Source organism: Myxine glutinosa, chromosome 12 (assembly GCF_964187855.1).
Source record: "Myxine glutinosa chromosome 12, kmMyxGlut1.1, whole genome shotgun sequence".
Taxonomy (NCBI): Eukaryota; Metazoa; Chordata; class Myxini; order Myxiniformes; family Myxinidae; genus Myxine; species Myxine glutinosa.
In genome coordinates this window covers 30,444,041-30,459,199 of record NC_136272.1, presented here as the reverse complement: position 1 = coordinate 30,459,199, position 15,159 = coordinate 30,444,041, and the positions used below count along the sequence as shown (strand labels likewise).

The 15,159-nt window shown below is 47.8% G+C and overlaps 1 protein-coding gene across 1 annotated transcript in view; it reads left to right on the top strand.

Annotated features, from left to right (window-relative positions):
* LOC137415488 (integrin alpha-6) overlaps positions 1 to 15,159 on the top strand; it is a 137,413-nt gene that overhangs the window by 71,297 nt on the left and 50,957 nt on the right. Inside the window, exons 10-11 of the mRNA XM_078766677.1 lie at positions 2,019 to 2,102; positions 9,729 to 9,790. Coding sequence (XP_078622803.1) covers positions 2,019 to 2,102; positions 9,729 to 9,790 — 146 coding nt within the window. The remainder of the gene's footprint in view (positions 1 to 2,018; positions 2,103 to 9,728; positions 9,791 to 15,159) is intronic.

Below are 15,159 nucleotides of genomic sequence, written 5' to 3'. Positions count from 1 at the left end.
AGTCATAGTCGTAGTTGTAGTCATAGTAGTAGTAGTAGTTCTGGTCGTAATAGTTGTAGTTGTAGTTGTAGTTGTAGTTGTAGTAGTAGTAGTAGTAGTTGTAGTTGTAGTTGTAGTTATAGTAGTAGTAGAAGTTGTAGTAGTAGAAGTAGTTGTAGTTGTAGTTGTAGTTGTAGTCGTAGTAGTTGTAGTCATAGTAGTTGTAGTCATATTAGTAGTAGTTGTAGTTGTAGTTATAGTAGTAGTAGTAGTAGTAGTCGTAGTAGTAGTAGTAATAGTTGTAGTCGTAGTTGTAGTCATAGTAGTAATAGTTGTAGTAGTAGGTGTAATTGTAGTAATTGTAGTAGTTGGAGTAGTTGGACTATGGAATGTCTACTAAAGGACCCTTTAACAAATTTGCAGCAAGGAATGAGGATATCTCTTTTGTTATTATTTGTCATTTGTCATGTAAACAAGCCTGGTGTTGGCTTAGCGGTTAGGGTGCTGGCTTGGGATCCGAAGATCTTGAGTTTGAATCCTGGTCGATCGTTTAATTAATGCCAGGGGGGGTTGACTCTGCCTGTCATTCTTCCGGGGTCGGCAAATTGAGTGCCAGCTTGCTGGGATGAATGTGCCTGTGTGTGCCCCGGCTTAGAATAGGTACGCCGTACGGGCCTTAAAAAGGGAATTTTTTATTTTGTAATGGAAACGTTCATTGCATTTAGTACATTTTGCGATGCAGTACTTAAAGAAAAAACCGTACTTCCTTACATCCTCAATTCAGGTGGGTTCACATGAAATTTGAACACAAAAGTAATGTCTGTACATCAAGTGTCATCCAATCCTGGTTGAGCCAAGGGCAGCATGTGAAGCTCGTTCTGCACTCGTAAACATGGTGTTGATGCTTCTTGTACCGTAGTATGGCCTGGAAGAGTGTGAATATGTGGACAGTGTAGGAATGATCCAGCTTCATGAAGACCGGGCGCTTGTCAGAGGTGTTACGCAGGTTCACATTAATTGGGAATTAAACTACTGAACAACGAGCGATGCGATGCACACGTTACATTATTTCTGGAATATAGGTTTAAATCTGCAGTATTCCCCAACGGTTCACTCTCTGTGTGTGTGTGTGTGTGTGTGTGTGTGTGTGTGTGTGTGTGTGTGTGTGTGTGTGTGTGTGTGTGTGTGTGTGTGTTGATATCGCCTGCTCTTGGTACCTCTTCGTGAAAGACCCTTTTTTTTTTTTGTACACAAAATCGAGGCTCGTGAAAGAGCCAACATTAATCACACAAAGAATCAAACAGACACATAAAACATATAATGGGAGCGGTAGACAAGATGGGGAGAGAGGGGGAAGCACACAAGCACAACATTTGAGAGCAGGGACATCGGGAGATCTGTGGGAGGGAGAGGGCTTGGGGGGGGAGGCGGGAGAGGTATAAAACACATAGACACTGCAAGGACTTCCAGGAAAGAAGTTGGAATTCGGAAAAAGTGGATCTGGGGTGAATTAGCGGGGGTAGAAAAGATCAAGGTTTTGGATGGGGGAAGATAAGAGATGGTGGTGAACAGCTGTTTTAAAGACATCACTTTCCTTTCACTTTCCGACATTAATTCCTCCTTCCTGTCGAGCATCTGGCATTCCCTACCTGGAAAGCCAATCCAATGGAAGACAATGATCGATGAGCAGTAGAGGAGGTTGGAATATTTACTCCAAAAAAGAACGATAGGCACAAAAGTGCTGACATTTCTGGTGTCTACTCTTCAGATGTGTAACTTGTGGGTCATGACAATGGTGCCAGCATGCTGACGTAGTGAGTACGTCACGGAGTAGGTTTTTGTTTCTTGCTCTTCTATCGCTTTGGCCACCAGGGATGGAGTCACGGTGGACATAGCTTGTGACGAGGCGATGTATTTCATGGAGGAAGGGTATAAACTCATCAAATCTAGTGGTACGGTCATGTTAATCGTTGTGATTATGTTGAATGTTTGAGATATTGTTTGTCATGGCTCATCTTCTCCTCCTCCTATGTTGCCAGAGGCCGACCAGTTGTAAGCATAACGAAGTCCGTCAGTGCTCAACCTGAAGTCATTGATGCAGATTCGAAAAACAACCCAATCACGTGAGTTTGGAGCGTCGTGCGGCGTTACCGTGTACCTGATGCTAATTGACAGGTGTTGAACCAACAATAGATCGATAATAAAACCAAAAACACTCCGCAGAAAATTCCCAGGAATTATACAAACGAACAAGATTGTGAGAGGAGTTCCAGTAAAAATGTATCGTTTTTGGCCTCATCACTCAATGATGAAGAATCACTTGAAAATTCTCGAATCCTGATCTGGATCTTCACCAATATACCAGCGATTCTTCCTTGTGACACCCAACCTGTCCACCAAGTATCGTCTGATTCCATCCATAACGTTTTGAGATACCTTGCTCACAGACAGACAAACAAACAGACATACAGGACCTCTGTCCGACGTCCGTCCTCTGTCCGACGGCGTCCTCTGTCCGACGTCTGTCCACCTTCGGTGGCGGATGTAATGTACAATTTGAAAAGCCTCCTTGGAGTGTGCTTCCTATCCCATGAATATTCATCCACGTATGAAGTATTGTTGAACACATTAATCTTTGTTTATTACTTGCAAAATTGAAGATGTTTCATGTATATTGATTGGTCTTGTGCATCGTTCTGTCTGTCTATCTGTCCGTTTGTCTGTCTGTCAATTGCATGCACTTCACAATTCAAATCCGATCTTTATGAAACTTCACCCAATGCTAGAGTTGGTCATAAGGAAGAAAAACCCTATTTCTTAAAAGTTCAAAGGTCAAAGGTCATCTTGAGGTCTAAATTTCTACAATTGTCATTTTTCATCCGATTTACTTGAGAGTTGAACAGCATTTGCACATCGCGTCACTAAATTGGGAAAACAAATATTTTTGAGGTCAAAAGGTCAAAGGTCAACTCAAGGTCAAACTTCTAAAATTATCAATTTTTATCTGAAAAATTGTCTCTTTTCATCCTGTTAACTTGAAAGTTAAACAGCATTTACATAGTGCATCACTGAATTGAGAAAGCAGCTATTTTTGAGGTCAAAAGGTCAAAGGTCAACTCAAGGTCAAACTTCTAAAATCATCAATTTACATCCGATTAAACCAAGCTTTAAGAAGATCATCAATTTATATCTTAATGAAATGGACAATTTGATGTATCCATTGCATCTTTTCTTGAGGGGTGGGGGGTGAGGGGGTGGGGGGGGGGCGTGTTAATTTTTTTTTGTTTATGGATGTATTTATTAGTTACATAAGAAGGTAATCAGACTGGAAAGCAAAATGGTGGAAAGCTTCGAGAAAAAATTACATCAGCACGTGAAGACAGCAATGTTCGTCGCTCGGCAGCTGTGAGGTGCATGTGATGATGAGTGAGGTCGAAACGAATGACAAAATACACTTGATACGCAAATGAGATGTTTGGGTGAAGTTGGAAGAGCATCAAAAATGAAAGTTGTTCCAAATTGAGCAGGTATGCGTTAATTTACAGGAAACACCATTGATTAACGATGTTTGATATAATCTGCCTCCACTGGAATCGCATCCGGGTATTAATTTGGAGATAAGGTAGACTGTAACAACTACTAGTCCGGCAGATATGTGAAGAATTGTGGTAGAATTGTGCCTTTGATGATACAAGCATGAAACTTGGCACACAGTTAGGGCATACCCTTACAGTGAAATTTGGATGTAGGGGCATTCCAGATTTCTCCTTGGCCCAAAATGGCGGCCATTTTACAAAATGGCGGCTAAGAAGGACATATTTACCTATTATTTCAGACTTGTCATTTGTGCTGCTATTGAAACACAATGTAATGAGCATATTATAAATTGTCATGTACATGCTATGCAATACCTTCATACTGGGTTCAAAATTGGAATCTACGGTGGCCTATAAGGGGCAGAACAAATGGTTTACCATTGCAATAGACAGGACTGGTCTAGCGGTTTAATTATTTAACTTTGCATGACTATCTGATTTCTCCTGGGTGTAATTTTGGTTCAATACCTTTATATGAACAACTTTGATGTAGCTTTATGAACTTTCCTATCATAGACTAGGTGACTATAAGGAACAATGCAAGGCTAGTGAAAAGTTACGAAAGCGAATTACTATATTTATGATAATAATGTATGTATTTCTTTTTCAGATGATAACTCGACTGCACTGCACCTTCGCTCATTGACTGTAGTGGCTACCTAGATTTGGTTCCCAATTTGTATATTGATTGAATGGTGGTGGTGGATAATGCTTAATTGACAATGGCCAACAAAAATTTCAAGCTTTTAGACCCCCAAAGCCCTAGTACATCTGGAACAAACATGCCTTATCTGACAGATTGGGAGAAGTGTGTGTTATGTCAGGAGGTCACCGATGAGGCCCTTGCCTGTCCAGCTGATTCCAAGCGAACCACAGGGTCCGGATACCAAACTCTTGCAGATTATCTCCTCACCTTCAGCCAGATGGGCTGCCTGCCAAAATCTCTAGAACTGTCCCGCCTGGACGATGGTGAAGGTATCCAGTCAACCTTCCAGAGCCACAAGGCTAAGTGGCATGATTCATGCAGACTGAAATACAACAAAACTGAACTGCATCGGGCACAAAAAAGAGAAACGTCTAGTGAAGAAACCGCAAGTGTCTCAAGAAAGTACACCCGTCACAGAGTACATGTAGACCACACACAGCCACAGCCTGAAAAGTGTTTCTTTTGTGACAAACCAGCGGGTACTAATTCTCTGCGAAAAGCTTCCACCTTCGACCTCGATAAACATGTCAGGACAACTGCCCTGAAACTAGGAGATCAGGCACTTCTTGCTAAACTGAGTGCAGGTGACCTTATAGCACAAGATGCACAGTACCACGTGAAGTGTCTGGTGTCACTTTATAACAAAGCAAGGGCCACAAGCACAACACTGAATGAACAAGATGATATCAATCACGGTATAGCACTTGGAGAGCTAGTGTCCTACATCGATGATGCCCGCACAGATGCTCTTGTGACACCAGTGTTCAAGCTGGTAGACCTAGCAAGACTATACACCACCAGGCTGGAACAGCTTGGAACAGTCTTGACCAGGCGTGTCCACTCCACCAAACTCAAAGATCGAATCATGACATATTTTCCAGACCTAGAGGAGCACATGTCCGGTCGAGATATTCTGCTTGCTTTCAACCAGGATGTTGGCTCAGCCCTTCAGAAGGCATGTGATCACGACACTGACAGTGATGGAGTTTGTCTTGCTAGAGCCGCAAATATAGTTCGTAGAGACATGTTGAAAATGAACTCAACATTTAGTGGTTCATTTGAAGCCCACTGCCAAGAACATTCGGTACCTAATTCGCTTGTATCACTAGTTTCTATGATCTTGAATGGTCCTAACATCCAAGAGCAGTCAAGCCACTCGTCGGTATCAACACCTACTCTCACAATCTCACAACTCCTTATGTTCAACAGTTACTCACGCCGCAGAGAGAGTAGCAGTACTACCACGTCCACGAGGCACAGTCACAATCGGGAGACTCCCCTGCCTGTGTACCTGGGCACCCTTATCCACACAAAGACTCGAAAAAGAGACCTGGTTGATACTATGTTCAACCTGGGTCTCTCGATCTCCTATGACAGGGTGCTTAGCATCTCCACGGACTTGGGGAACAGAATCTGCCGTTTCTTCCAAAATGAGGGTACAGTTTGCCCCCCTGAGCTAAAAAGTGACCTCTTCACAACTGGGGCAGTGGATAACATTGATCATAACCCCAGTTCAACAAGTGCCCACGACTCCTTCCATGGCACTGGCATTTCACTTTTCCAGCACCCAAATAGCGATAGCCGTGGAGTTCAACGGGTAAACCCAGATGACACATCAACAACAGATGCACACCTGCCACAGTCATACACCATCGTACCTCCTGTTGTTCTGGGTAAATGTGACCCACCTGTACCCAAGCTAGCGGGTCCCAACAAAAGCAACTGCCAACTCATCCCTGAAGCAATGCAGATTGAGTACAGGTAACTGATTATTGTGTTTGAACTGTGGACAGTTATATGTGTACCTAAATAACCAAGACTTGTTAACTTGTGTGGACTTGTTTGTTCTTAATTGTGTTCATTATCTTGCATTTTGACAGGTGGCTGGAGCAGATGGAGAAGACAGTGCTATCTGACACACCACTTAAGGGAGACGAGACAGTATCATGGGCTGGATACCATGCCAGCAAGCAGTCTATTCCAGAAGAACCAGAGTGTAGTGTGGCCTTAACTTCATTGCTGCCTCTCTTCTATGACCAGGCAAAATCTGTGGCAATGATTCGTCACTCCATGGATGCCATCAAGAAAGCAATCGATATTCTGAATCCAGGTCAGATCCCTGTAATCACACTTGATCAGCCACTGTACACACTTGCCAAACAGATCCAATGGAGATGGCCAGAAACACACGGAGAAGATCACTTCGTCATGGTCTTTGGTGGACTCCATATTGAGATGGCAGCATGGAAAACCCTCGGTGACCTTCTGGATAGCAGTGGGTGGACAGGCGTTCTGATGCTTGCAGGGGTTGCTACAAGTGGTACTGCTGATTCCTTCCTGAAAGTGACCCATGTGACACGCACACGACGAGCACACCAAGTCACAGCCAGTACTCTCTATCTTCTCCTGAAGGAAGCCTACAGCCAGTACACCAGTGGACTAGATGAGGGACAGGATACGATACCACTAGATGACTGGTGCGGTGAACAAGCCAATGCAAGTCCACAGTTTCAGTTCTGGTTCCTAATTATGCAGCTAGAACTGGCAGTCCTGATCTATGTGAGATCCGTCCGTGAAGGAAACTTCCAACTGTACACTGATGCTCTGACCAAGCTTGTACCATGGTTCTTCGCCTTGGGACATACAAACTATGCCAGGTGGATCCCAGTTCACTTGCGCGACATGGTGACACTTGCAACAAAGCATCCAACTGTATACGCACAGTTTCTGGCAGGAAACTTCACCATGAAGAAGACTACACGTGCATTCTCTGCCATAGCCTTAGACCAGGCACACGAGCAAAATAATGCATTGGTGAAAGGTGATGGAGGGGCTGTAGGTCTTACGGAGAATGCTGCAGCTTTGCGCCGATGGATGGTGTCTGGTCCAGAGATGGCCAAACTGATCTATAAGTTTGAGGCCACAACAGAAAAAAGAATTAGGAAAACTGAACTAAAACACCATGAACAGACAAAGCACACGCAGGTAGCCTTTGCTCGAGATGTGAGAGCACTCACCCGTGTCATAGGAGAGATGGGGAACCCATTCTGTGACGACAGCAAAGATCTCTTGGTGCTAGACAGCAGAGACCTGGCAGACCCAGCAGTCATCAACACCCTTTACCAGATCGAGAAGCTGGGAAAAGAACAGTATGACACATATGTGAACGAGAGGCTTGTACATCAGACAAAGCCTATCACTGACCCAATAAAAAGAAACAATCTCCCTCTCTTCAGCCGACCCCCAGTCAGAGAGAAGTCAAGAACAGAGTTGAAGGTGGTATCTCTGAAGAATGACTGCGTTCTGTTCTCCAGGCTGTTTATTGCATCCCAGACACGGAATGGAGATCTTGATGAATTCTTTGCACATGAAAACCAAGCTTGTCCCCCTGCATTGTCACAAATGGGCAAAATCCGGCTTGGAACCAAGTCTGATCTGGTTGGGTGCTTAGAAGATCTGATCACCTCACGGGAAAATGATGATGTAAGCCCCCCTGTTGAAGTCATGATCCTGGATGGAGCAGCCATCGTGAACATGCTGGCACCTCGTAATGCGAAGACCTTCTCTGAGTATGCATCACTAGTATTCTTGCCATACATCACATCTCAGATACAAAATAAGAGCAGGGTTGATATTATCTGGGATGAATATTTCCCAGACAGTTTGAAAGCCGACACCAGGAAGACGAGGGGTAAAGGCACCAGGAGACGAGTTGAGCCATCTAGTTCCATCCCTCGAAACTGGCAGGCCTTCCTTCGCATAGACGAGAACAAGGTGGAGTTGTTTGACTTTCTAGCAACGAGGATAGCAAACATTGAGACTGACAAGCAAATCGTCACCACAAACCACAAAGAAGTTTTTTGTACACAGCCACGAGATGTTACTGGTCTTTCCCCGTGTAGTCACGAGGAGGCAGATACAAGGATACTACTCCATGTCCAAGATGCAGTCAGACAGGGCTATACCAAGGTGTCAATCCGCACAGTGGACACAGATGTTTTGATCCTTGCAGTGGCAGCAACTGGATATCTTGACATCGATGAACTCTGGGTTGCTTTTGGCACAGGGAAGAATTTCAGGCACTTGGCAGCTCACGAGATGGCTGTGGCACTGGGACCAAACAAGTGCCGAGGGTTGCCATTCTTCCACGCCTTCACTGGGTGTGACACCGTGTCCTGCTTCGGCGGAAGGGGGAAGAAAACAGCATGGGAAACATGGAAAGCCTATGATGAGGTCACCTCAGCTTTCTGCGCACTGGCTGCCACACCAACCATTTCAACTGCAAATGACAACATGGATCCACTGGAGCGTTTTGTTGTTCTGCTCTACGATCGAACAAGCAGCCAGGAACATGTTAACGATGCCCGCAAGCATCTCTTCACCCAGACTGGTAGATCAATAGAGGCTATCCCACCAACGCAAGAAGCCCTCAGACAACACATCAAGAGAGCTGCCTACCAAGCCGGCTTTTGTTGGGGCCAGATGATGATTTGCGCACCTGAGCTCCCATCGCCAAGTGAATGGGGTTGGAAACAGAGTAATAACGGCTGGGGGATATATTGGACAACCCTCACAGAGGCAACTGAGGCATGCCGACAATTGATTAGATGTGGATGCAAGAAGGGTTGCAGGAAACAGTGCAAGTGTGTTAAGGCCGCACTCCAGTGCTCAGCTCTGTGTCACTGTGCAGGGGAGTGCACACGATAGTATACAGGAGGAATAACACACCTGTTACATATACACAAACATGTGGAAGACTGTTTTGTAGACTGTTTTATAGTGAAAGTCACTTCCACAGCGTTAATGTGGCATTTTCACTTCATTTCCATTGTGTTTCTGGAGTTTGCTCAAAATAGCTCAAAAAGTAATTATTTTTGTAAAGAATAAGGACCAAATAAATGTTATGTGAGTTTGTTGACATTTAATTATGATCTTACAACCTGTTTACGTGAAAAAAACATCATAGGTGTGCTTGAGCAATAAGTAAATCTAGTTTTATAGACATCGGTACTGTGTATCTTATTATCCGTAAACGGCCATTTTAAAAATGGCCGCCATTTTGTCCCTAGGAAAAGATTTGAATGCCCCTATATCCAAAAATCTTCCTAGTAGTATGCTCTATCAGTGTTCAAAATTTCATGCTTGTATCACCAAAAGCACAATTTTTTCACATATCTGCTGGGCTATACGGTAAGACTTTACAAGTGATGCATGTAAAGAACAAGTGCTGTTTCCTCAAGTTCATTCACTTGATGTTAATATCACACTCTGGGTTTATTTATGCGTTTAACGGGTGCAAGTGTGTGACGATGTGTGCCACCTGCACAAGTGGAGCATGTTTCTGAACCTTGTGCTGGTTTTCCAAACGTGTCGAAGGCATGTATTATTTGGTTTCTTTCCATGTTCAATGGTTCTTGTTTCATTGGATGCTCGCTCCTCTTTTTCAGTTTTATTGTCCGTCCATGTGCCTCGTACACACCGAAGGATCCAAAATACAAGCAAAATCTGTGTAAGTATTTCCAAATAAATAAAAGCACCACATTTGCGTTTGAATTGTACATTTTACTTTTTACCTCGTGCTGGACATCATCTACCACAACCAAACACAACGAAATTATGTTGGAATGGAATTTGTGAGTTCCTTTATTTGTTTTATCTTTTCGATATTATTGTGAAATTCACCGGAAATGTAGAGCAGAAAATGCAAAGGCGCAACCAACTCATGGTTTTGTAAAACAGACTCGAAGTGCAACATGTCGTCCACAGAGACCTTTGTCAGGGTCTATCACAGATCATTGGTCATTGGCATTATCACAGGTCATTGGGTATTAATGCCTTCTTGGAGTGACAGATAGATGGGCCTGCAGTCGACCATGAGAAACGAAGCAGCTATTGTCATTGTGGTGAAATAAAAAATGTACCAATACACGTCCACCAAGCAGGATGTCTGCAGAAACGGAGAAGATTGAGGAAATTTCCTTGAAGAAACGTTTTTCACAAAGATAAGCTGAATAGCAATGACTGGAAGTTTTTTTTTTTAATTTGAAAAGGAGGCTTTGCAAGTCATAGCAAGACCACCTCAATCATCATCATTACCACCATCATCATCTATTATGAAGCAATTTCCAAGCAAGGATTATGGCCACTCTGGGGGATGGTTTGACGAAATGTAGTTTTTCCACAATTTCTCCACAATTTCCAATTTGACGAAGATCGACGAAATGCAGTTTGGATTTATGCCAGGAACAGGAACGACAGGCACGCTCTGTATTGTGAGGCAGTTGCAGGAGAAGTACATGGAGAAGAGGAAGAAGTTGTTTCTTCGGTTTGTTGATCTGGAGAAAGCATTCGATAGGGTTCCACGCGAAGTAGTGACATGGGCATTGAGGAAGTTAGGAGTGGAGGAATGGTTGATCAGAGTAGTGATGGCAATGTACAAAAGAGCGCGCACAGCTGTAAGGACGAAGGACGGGAACAGTGGTGAGTTTGAGGTGAAGGTGGGAGTGCATCAGGGGTCGGTGCTAAGTCCACTACTATTTGTAGCTGTGATGGAGGTGCTGGCTCAGAACGTAAAGGAGGGTTTACCGTGGGAGTTGTTGTATGCAGATGATCTGGTGTTGATTGCAGAAAGTATGGATGGACTGAAGGAGAAGATGAACAAGTGGAAGGAATGTATGGAGACAAAAGGTCTGAAGGTAAATATAGGAAAGACGAAGGTGATGGCAAGTGGTAAAGCATGTGGTGAGGTGGAAAGAACTGGGAAGTGGCCATGTGCTGTGTGCAGGAAGGGTGTCGGAGTGAACTCCATTCAATGTACAATGTGCGCTGAGTTGGTTCATCAAAACTGTAGTGGTCTGAGAGGGTCATTAACCAGTGTGGCAGCTACATTCAAATGTAAGGTGTGCACAGAGGGAGCTGCAGATGGAGGAAATGTTGAGTTGCATCTTGGAGACGGCGTGAAGCTGGAAGGTGTGAAAACATTTTGCTACCTCTGAGACATGCTGAATGGAGAAGTTGGATCAGACACGGCAACGGTTGCTACAGTGAGATGTGCATGGAAGAAGTTTTGGGAACTGAGTGGCGTGCTGATGAGGAAGGGGGAGTGTCGTTGAAGCTGAAGAGAAAGGTGTATGCTGCATTTGTGAGAAGTGTTATGATTTATGCGAGAGTTATGCGAGACATGGGTCATGAATGTAGAGCAGCAACGAAGGCTGGAAAGGGTGGAAATGCGAATGGTTCGGTGGATGTGCGGAGTATCGTTGAGAGGAAGACAAATGATGAATTGCGAAAGATGATGGGAATAGAGCCTGTGATTGTTGCTGTGAATAGGAACAGGTTGAGATGGTTTGGTCATGTGTTGAGGAAGGATGAAAGTGACTGTTTGAGAAGAGTGATGGAAATGAATGTAGAAGGAAGTAGAGGATGGGGAAGACTGAGAAAGACTTGGCTAAAGATGGTGGAAGAAGAAATGCGGGCAAGGGGGTTAACAAGGAGAGATGCAGAAAATAGGGCAATATGGAGAAGATTGGCATGGGGACCGCAAGGCTAACCCCCGCTCTAGCAGGGAAAATGGCCTTAAAATGCATGTTTGTTGTTGTTTGGGGGATGGTTTGGCTACGTTGGGGGGGGGGGGGGGAAGGAGGTGTTTGGTAATGGTAGGGGGCAATTTGGCTATGCTGGGGGGGGGAGGGTGTTTGGTAATGGTATGGGGCAGTTTGGCTATGCTGGGGAGCAGATTGGCTATGCTGGGGGGGTGGGCTTTTTCGGCTTTCGCTGGGGCGGCAGTTTGGCTATGCTGGGGGAGCAGTTCGGCTATGCTGGTTCGGCTATGCTGGGGGGCAGTTCGGCTATGCTGGGGGGCAGTTCAGCTATGCTGGGGGGGGGGGCAGTTCAGCTATGCTGGGGGGCAGTTTGGCTATGCTGGGGGGCAGTTTGGCTATGCTGGGGGGCAGTTTGGCTATGCTGGGGGGGGGGGCGTTTGGCTATGCTGTGGGGCAGTTTGGCTATGCTGGGGGCAGTTTGGCTATGCTGGGGGCAGTTTGGCTATGCTGGGGGGCAGTTTGGCTATGCTGGGGGGGGGGCGTTTGGCTATGCTTTGGGGCAGTTTGGCTATGCTGGGGGCAGTTCGGCTATGCTGGGGGGCAGTTCGGCTATGCTGGGGAGCAGTTCGGCTATGCTGGGGGGCAGTTCGGCTATGCTGGGGGGCAGTTCGGCTATGCTGGGGGGAAGTTCGGCTATGCTGGGGGGCAGTTCGGCTATGCTGGGGAGCAGTTCGGCTATGCTGGGGGGCAGTTCGGTTATGCTGGGGGGCAGTTCGGCTATGCTGGGACGCAGTTTGGATATGCTGGGGGGCAGTTTGGCTATGGTGGGGGCAGTTTCACAATGCTGGGAGCAGTTTGGCTATGCTGGGGGCAGTTTGGCTATGTTCGGGGCAGTTTGGCTATGCTGGGGGCAGTTTGGCTATGCTGGGGGCAGTTTGGCTATGCTGGGGGCAGTTTGGCTATGCTGGGGGCAGTTTGGCTATGCTGGGGGCAGTTTGGCTATGCTGGGGGCAATTTGGCTATGCTGGGGGCAATTTGGCTATGCTGGGGGCAGTTTGGCTATGTTGGGGGGAAGTTTGGCTATGCTGGGGGGGGCAGTTCGGCTATGCTGGGGAGCAGTTCGGCTATGCTGGGGGGCAGTTCAGCTATGCTGGGGGGCAGTTCGTTTATGCTGGGGGGCAGTTCGGCAATGCTGGGACGCAGTTTGGATATGCTGGGAGGCAGTTTGGCTATGTGGGGGCAGTTTGGTTATGCTGGGGGGCCGTTTGGCTATGCTGGGGGGCAGTTTGGCTATGGTGGGGGCAGTTTCACAATGCTGGGAGCAGTTTGGCTATGCTGGGGGCAGTTTGGCTATGCTGAGGGCAGTTTGGCTATGCTGGGGGCAGTTTGGCTATGCTGGGGGCAGTTTGGCTATGCTGGGGGCAGTTTGGCTATGCTGGGGGCAGTTTGACTATGCTGGGGGCAGTTTGGCTATGCTGGGGGCAGTTTGGCTATGCTGGGGGCAGTTTGGCTATGCTGGGGGCAGTTTGGCTATGCTGGGGGCAGTTTGGCTATGCTGGGGGCAGTTTGGCTATGCTGGGGGCAGTTTGGCTATGCTGGGGGCAGTTTGGCTATGCTGGGGGCAGTTTGGCTATGCTGGGGGCAGTTTGGCTATGCTGGGGGCAGTTTGGCTATGCTGGGGGCAGTTTGGCTATGCTGGGGGCAGTTTGGCTATGCTGGGGGCAGTTTGGCTATGCTGGGGGCAGTTTGGCTATGCTGGGGGCAGTTTGGCTATGCTGGGGGCAGTTTGGCTATGCTGGGGGCAGTTTGGCTATGCTGGGGGCAGTTTGGCTATGCTGGGGGCAGTTTGGCTATGTTGGGGGCGGTTTGGCCATGCTGGGGGCGGTTTGGCCATGCTGGGGGCGGTTTGGCTATGCTGGGGGGCAGTTTGGCTATGCTGGGGGGCAGTTTGGCTATGCTGGGGGGCCGTTTGGCTATGCTGGGGGGCCGTTTGGCTATGCTGGGGGGCAGTTTGGCTATGCTTGGGGGCAGTTTGGCTATGCTTGGGGGCAGTTTGGCTATGCTGGGGGCAGTTTGGCTATACTGGGGGCAGTTTGGCTATGCTGTGGGGCAGTTTGGCTCTGCTGTGGGGCAGTTTGGCTATGCTGTGGGGCAGTTTGGCTATGCTGGGGGCAGTTTGGCTATGTTGGGGGGCAGTTCGGCTATGCTGGGGGGCAGTTCGGCTATGCTGGGGGGCAGTTCGGCTATGCTGGGGGGCAGTTCGGCTATGCTGGGGGGAAGTTCGGCTATGCTGGGGGGGCAGTTCGGCTATGCTGGGGAGCAGTTCGGCTATGCTGGGGGGCAGTTCGGCTATGCTGGGGGCAGTTCGGTTATGCTGGGGGGCAGTTCGGCTATGCTGGGGGCAGTTCGGCTATGCTGGGGGCAGTTTGGCTATGCTGGGGGCAGTTTGGCTATGCTGGGGGCAGTTTGGCTATGCTGGGGGCAGTTTGGCTATGCTGGGGGCAGTTTGGCTATGTTGGGGGCGGTTTGGCTATGCTGGGGGGCAGTTCGGCTATGCTGGGGGGGCAGTTCGGCTATGCTGGGGGGCAGTTCGGCTATGCTGGGGGGCAGTTCGGCTATGCTGTGGGGCAGTTCGGCTATGCTGGGGGCAGTTTGGCTATGCTGGGGGGCAGGTCGGCTATGCTGGGGGGCAGTTCGGCGATGCTGGGGGGCAGTTCGGCTATGCTGGGGGGCAGTTCGGTTATGCTGGGGGGCAGTTCGGCTATGCTGGGGGGCAGTTCGGCTATGCTGGGGGGCAGTTCGGCTATGCTGGGACGCAGTTTGGATATGCTGGGGGGCAGTTTGGCTATGGTGGGGGCCGTTTGGTTATGCTGGGGGGCAGTTTGGCTATGGTGGGGGCAGTTTCACAATGCTGGGAGCAGTTTGGCTATGCTGGGGGCAGTTTGGCTATGCTGGGGGCAGTTTGGCTATGCTGGGGGCAGTTTGGCTATGCTGGGGGCAGTTTGGCTATGCTGGGGGCAGTTTGGCTATGCTGGGGGCAGTTTGGCTATGCTGGGGGCAGTTTGGCTATGCTGGGGGCGGTTTGGCTATGCTGGGGGCGGTTTGGCTATGCTGGGGGCGGTTTGGCTATGTTGGGGGTGGTTTGGCTATGCTGGGCGAAGTTTGGCTATGCTGGGGGCAGTTTGGCTTTGCTGGGGGCAGTTTGGCTATGCTGGGGGGGCAGTTTGGCAATGCTGGGGGGGCAGCTTTGCTATGGTGTGGGAAGTTTGGCAATGCTGGGGCGCAGTTTGGCAATGCTGGGGGGGCAGTTTGGCAATGCTGGGGGGGCAGTTTGGCA